This window comes from Agelaius tricolor, unplaced genomic scaffold (genome assembly GCF_023055355.1).
Source record: "Agelaius tricolor isolate 1412-34295 unplaced genomic scaffold, bAgeTri1.0.p SCAF_18, whole genome shotgun sequence".
Taxonomy (NCBI): domain Eukaryota; kingdom Metazoa; phylum Chordata; class Aves; order Passeriformes; family Icteridae; genus Agelaius; species Agelaius tricolor.
Genome location: NW_027269278.1, coordinates 8,060,585 through 8,066,409, shown reverse-complemented (window position 1 = coordinate 8,066,409; position 5,825 = coordinate 8,060,585). Strand labels below are relative to the sequence as shown.

Here is a 5,825-nt window from a genome sequence, read left to right as displayed (position 1 = left end):
CCTGTGAGAGCCTGCCCTGCCTCGACTGAGCTGCAGACAATTCAACGCCTGCACGAACAACTTATAAATAATACAGTAATATAATACAATATAATATTACTATTACTATTACAATTACATAATATAAACTACATTTAATATTACATTATACATTACTATATATTATACATTATATATTGTATAATATAATATAATATAATATAATATAATATAATATAATATAATGTTATAATTATATTATATCGTATTATATAATATCATATTAATATCATATCATATCATATTATTATATAACTATATAAAATATTATATGATATATTATATTTTTATGCATAATATAATATATAAATAATATATAAATAATATATAATATATTATTTATATAATATATGTAATATAATATAAAATTACATTTTAAATTATATATTATTATATATGATATATTATATACTGTATCATAATATAATATAATAATATATTATTTATTATGAATAATAATTCTGCTGATTAACTCTTGCTTCACCAGCAAGTGTTCCTGCTTTGCCCAACTTACAGAGCAAAACTGTGAAAAAACTGTATTTTTCGTTCATAAAAGTTGGATAACTCTAGAAAACACTGGGAAAATCATCTTGTGGCAGGAAAATTTTTTTGTTTCTGCATGTTTGTTCTGTCATCACAAGATTGTCACCGGTCTTTCCCCCAGTGTTCCCGAGGCTGCCCCTGAAAAAGAAGCAGGGATGCTGACACGTTGTATCAGGACATGTCTGACACAGGAGTTTGACACATTAAACCAAACCCTTGGCAACACGGTGACAAATGCCTTGCTCATCTGCTCAGCTTCTTTTTTCACAATGGCAGAATTGGTAGATTTTTGAAGAAGCTTCTCCTATGATCAGAAAGACACTGGTGGAACCCCCCTCTCTATCTGACCAAAAATCTCTTCCCAATTTTGTTCTCATTTCTTTCTCCTATCTGTCTATTTTTTAAGAAATTAATTTATGCTGGGGATATTCATAGAAAAAAAAGCAAACACCATCCAGGGACCCAGAGAGAATGTGTGAGCTCAGCTCTGTTACAGAGGTGGGTACCTCAATGGACTCTCTGATTTTAATCCATGTATCATTGGAAATAGCTTTCAGCAATACATTTGCTTGCTCACCTCAAGGATCTAACTCCCCTAATTGATAACTGGATTTCCTGAAATGTGGGAATAGCTTGGAAGAAATCTGTGAGGGAAAGGGAGCAAGAAAGGCAGAGACAAACAATTATTCACTTTATTAAAAGTAGTAAAAATACAGAATAAATATTTTCTCCAAAAATCTCTTTGTCTATAAAATATAACATAACTTAATTGACACAATAGAAATACATTTGTAGTGATCTAAACACTCCTCTCCATTATAAAAAACCCTATTAATTCTCTAAATGTTATATGTTCACATCCTTACAAATCTTTAGTTGTCAAATTTACACTGGTCTACCAAAGCTTCAGGTAGAGTAAAATCCCAGGCTGTGTTTCTCAGTGCTTATGGAATAAAGAGGTTATTATGTGAGAGCAGTAAAACATTCTGGTAGAAGCATGACCTTCAAAGTTAGGAGTGTATTCTGACTGTCCCATATTGCTGTTCCCCTGCACTGGCCCAGTTTGGTTTCCAGGAAAGGCAGAGGGGACAATATCCACATCCTGCACCCTCTGTCACTGGGTGCTGGTGGCACAGCAGGGACGGTGGGGCCAGGGCTGCTGGGATGAGGGGTGTGCAGGGAGCCAGCTGCTCCTGCTCACACCCGGCCCTGCTCAGCCTCCCTGGCACCCAGAAATCAACTGTTCATGAGAAACAGAGATTTTACTCCAAGTCAGGTCCTTCTGTAATCCCCTGCATGATTTGGTGTATCAAACATTTAAATGTTTGTCTCAAAATACAAATTGCTATTTTGCCACCAAATACTTTTGAGATGCCAAACAGGAACCAGTGCAGTGCCACTGACACTAAAGGTGTGCCCTGCCAAATTTTAATGCAAAGGAGAAGCACTTAAACAAGGAAAGACTTTACTGCTCTTATAAATTTACAGCAATTTTAGAAACTTCTAACTCTCCAGTCTTGTGGTTTTTAACAGTTTTCGGATGAATGTCATCAGCTTTGTTATAAATATTGTTGCACTCCTTCTTTCTTTATCACATTTCCCCTGAAAAATGAATCAAGAAAATGAAATTGCTTAACATTTAATCATTATTTAGAGCTTTTTAATCCCAAAATCATTTTATAAATGATACAATTTTTTATCACATATATGATCCTTATTTTAGAGGTGGATCAAGCTGAATATTAGAACAAGGGAAGGATATGAACATGAAATAATGCCAGGATTTATTCTCCCATGTACTAAAAACAAGCCAGTAAGAAATTTCTCTCTTTTGTATGTGTAAAGACACATTTGTGAATTATAGATCTTTTTTTGTTATATCTCTGCTGCATGATCCCTGGCAGACAGCAAATTCCTACCTCTTTTGCCAGGTTTGGCATGAGCCATTGCTTCACTCTTTCAAAATTCTGGAAAAAGGCATTGAATTTTTTCATAGCTGGATTATTTTTCAGCTGTTCTGTTCCTTTGAAGACTGTGCTGATACAATTCACATCCTAAGATGGAAGAAATAGAAAAATTGAGATACAAGTATTCATAACCACAAGCTATAATGGGTTTATTAAAGAGCATTGTGAGTTTTGCCCAGCTGCCTGGGTGACAAATTCATTCTTAATGACTTTTGGGCTTCACTTTGCAAACAGCTTAGGCAAGTGTTGCTTCTCTGCTCTAAACATTTATTTACTCTGCAGACAGAAACCTGGCAAAGGACAGTATCTGCTGGTGTGTCTTATAATGTCCAGATGAAAGATGTCATTGTCAAATGACACAGCCCTGCCTCTTCTGAAGCCACGTGAAATGAGAAATCCATGGTTGGATTTCTCACATCTGCTCCTGTCTCTTCAACACAAGAGAAAGAAAACAAATTAACTTGAGGTTATTCCAAACATTAACCCCCTGTGATATCTGACACCTATGAGCCAGGACAGATGGGGACAGGGGTCACCCTCTCATTTCCTGGCCCTTGTCCCATCCTGGTCCCCTGCCACAAAGCAGTCACTGGCTTTGGTCTCCGAGACCTTGTGGTCTGGACAAGGCCACCAGAGGGGGGAGAAGGGATGTGGGATGGAGGCCAAGCAAAGAGTGATGGATGATGGTTGCACTCTCCAGTGTGGGGTTGTTTTGAAAGAGATCAGCTAAACTCACAGTCCTGGATTAGGGAAGAGAGGAGAGGACACGACCATCAGCAGCAGGAACAGACTGAGATGTTATGGGAGTAGAAAGTGATGAAAACTGAAGAAAAACCTAATCACTGAAGATTGGAGGAAATGCAGGCAACTGCTGAAGGTCAGCATTGCACCCATGATGTTCTTGACCAACATCTATCTCCTGCTTGTCATTCCTGGATGCTGCGTGATGAATAAGAGAATTTTTTGCCACAGCCTTGCCTGGGAAGCCACATCCTTCTGCCCCTGACAAACAGCAAATGCAGAGACACCTCTGTCACCTCTGGACCCAAAGAACAGGTGAGAGGGAAGCAGCTCTTCCCCTCAAGGGAGAGCTGGGCACTGGCACAGGGGGCTGTGCTGGCACCACCAGGGACCTCATCAGGAACAGGCACAACTGGGCTGCCACCATTGGGCTCTGCTGATTCTGGGTCAAAGCCTCAGTCTAGGAAGAGAGCTCCTCCAGACAGGATCCAGAAAGCAGTGACAGAGCTGGGAACTTTACAGCTAATTTGCAAGGAATGGGATCGATCGGGATGGAATGGGATAGAAACCACAACCCCCTGTAACCATTTTAGGGCAAAAATGGGAATTATTCTGCTCCTTCAATAAATCAATGAGTCAGAAACATTTCCACAGATAGCATCTGGCACACTATTAGCAGAGGAGCTCTGTGCTGGATTGTGGTCTGTGGAAATCAGGATTCTAGTAGATGCACAGCAAAGAGAAAAGTCTCATTAATGTCTGCATGATGAGAGATTCATTTAAAGTTATCTGAAAAAAAAATCTGAGAGGGAACAGGAGAAATTTTTTGGAGAGGTGAAAGAAGATGGGAAATGCATAAAGGGGAGTTTGGTGTTTAAGACAGACCCTGCTCATGGGCCCCCAGTCACAGTGCACTGTTCAGGGGGCATTAACATCATCCTTCAGAGAAGATGAGATAATACAACTGTTAATTCCCTAACTGATGGTAAGGGTATAAAAAGCCATGTCTAGAAGTGGACTAAATGAAGCAGACTAAACAGAATGATTATTCAGACATACAAGCAGGAAATGTGATTGAATGTGTTCTTTCCTTTGTAAACCATATCTCATTCAAAAAACTGATTCAGAAAATCATTCCTTGTGTGTGTTCTGCAGATTTACAAGAACATAGAACAAGTATAGTTCCTTTTATATTACAGCATCTTTTTGGACTTATAATTTGATTGGTTTTAATAGTGTTTTATACCTAATAACACTTTCTATCTTATAATTAATACAAATAGAGTATTTTAGGAGAAAATTTAAGAACTACCTTAATTTCTAGTGAAGAAATTAATCAAAGAAGTTACTTTTATTTAAAAAAACCTTTTACTTACATCTATATTGTTGGGAGTTTCAATCCTCAGATTCTGAAAAATAACACATTAATTCAGACTTTTAAATATCTTCTTCATTAACACTGATAAAAATATAATAGATAAAATAGATAGATAAAATAGATAGATTGTTTCACTTTCAAAAAAAAGTTATATATTCCAAAACAAGAGAATTCAGTATATTAAATTTTAGATTAGAAAAATGGAAATTGAATTTACCTGAATGTCCTTTGTCATCACCTCATACATTTGCTGTAGTAGTGTCAGTAATTCAGCCATGCTGCTCATCTGGGGAGCAGCAGAGATGCCTGCAGCCAGCAAGAGAAGGTAGAGATGGGTCTTCATCCTGCTGATGGGATCAGAGACCCTGTAAGTGGTTGTGGACCAGTCCTCTATCATTTTATGGTCTCTACAAGGAAGTAACTGTTTAGGTTTAATTTTAAACTGGTTAAAAAAAAAAGAAAATAAAAAGAAAAAAACCACATTTATTGGGACTTTCTGGAAGAGAAAGGTTCCAGTAAATTTGGTGTTTAACCTTGGGGCAGCCTCTTTGCCCAGTCAGCTTTTCCATGGAAAGTAGATAGCAAATATATGAGTGACTTTTCAACATGAAAATTAGTAAAGCATAGGATGACCCAAAGTATGACCAAGCAAATATTATCTTCACAGCACTTCTCTAGAAATCAAAACTTATTTGTTCACAGAGTGGAATTATGTGCTAGAATTTATGTGCTGGAAAAAGACTGGTCTAAGAAAAAAACCCCAACATAACCCCATGGAAAATACGTGGCCCATTGTTTAAAAAGGTAAAATTACAGCACTTGTCCAATATTGGTGACAAAATTCTGACAAAATGCAAGTATTCTGTAAGAGTTAATTGATTTACAGCAGGAGAAGCACTGCCCTGGAGCACCAGGGTGGCCCTGGGGATGGGCAGAGCAAAGCAGCCCTTTTTGGGGGAAGGAGGGATGCAGGGTGTCTTGAGCACATCAGGCCAGACCCCATGGGCACAGTTGGTGCCCCAGAGCTGATTTTCTATCAGGACAGTGCTGCCCTGACTGTCCCATTCTCTGGCCAGGAGCTGAGAAAGGGGAAGCCCACCAGGTTTGGGAGGCTCCAGTCTGAGATCTTCATTCATTGAAGGCTTTGTGGTGTGTTA

The 5,825-nt window shown here is 38.1% G+C and overlaps 1 protein-coding gene across 1 annotated transcript; it reads right to left on the bottom strand.

The window, feature by feature from the left end:
* Nucleotides 1-2,085: 2,085 nt before the first annotated feature.
* On the bottom strand, nucleotides 2,086-5,451 carry LOC139597963 (interleukin-5-like). Its single transcript, XM_071443789.1, has 4 exons — nucleotides 4,886-5,451; nucleotides 4,667-4,699; nucleotides 2,502-2,636; nucleotides 2,086-2,184 (listed from the first exon to the last, which is right to left on the bottom strand). The coding sequence occupies exons 1-4, from the start codon at nucleotides 5,063-5,065 to the stop codon at nucleotides 2,086-2,088; spliced, it is 447 nt and encodes a 148-aa protein (XP_071299890.1). The 5' UTR covers nucleotides 5,066-5,451.
* Between the last annotated feature and the right edge of the window lie 374 nt (nucleotides 5,452-5,825).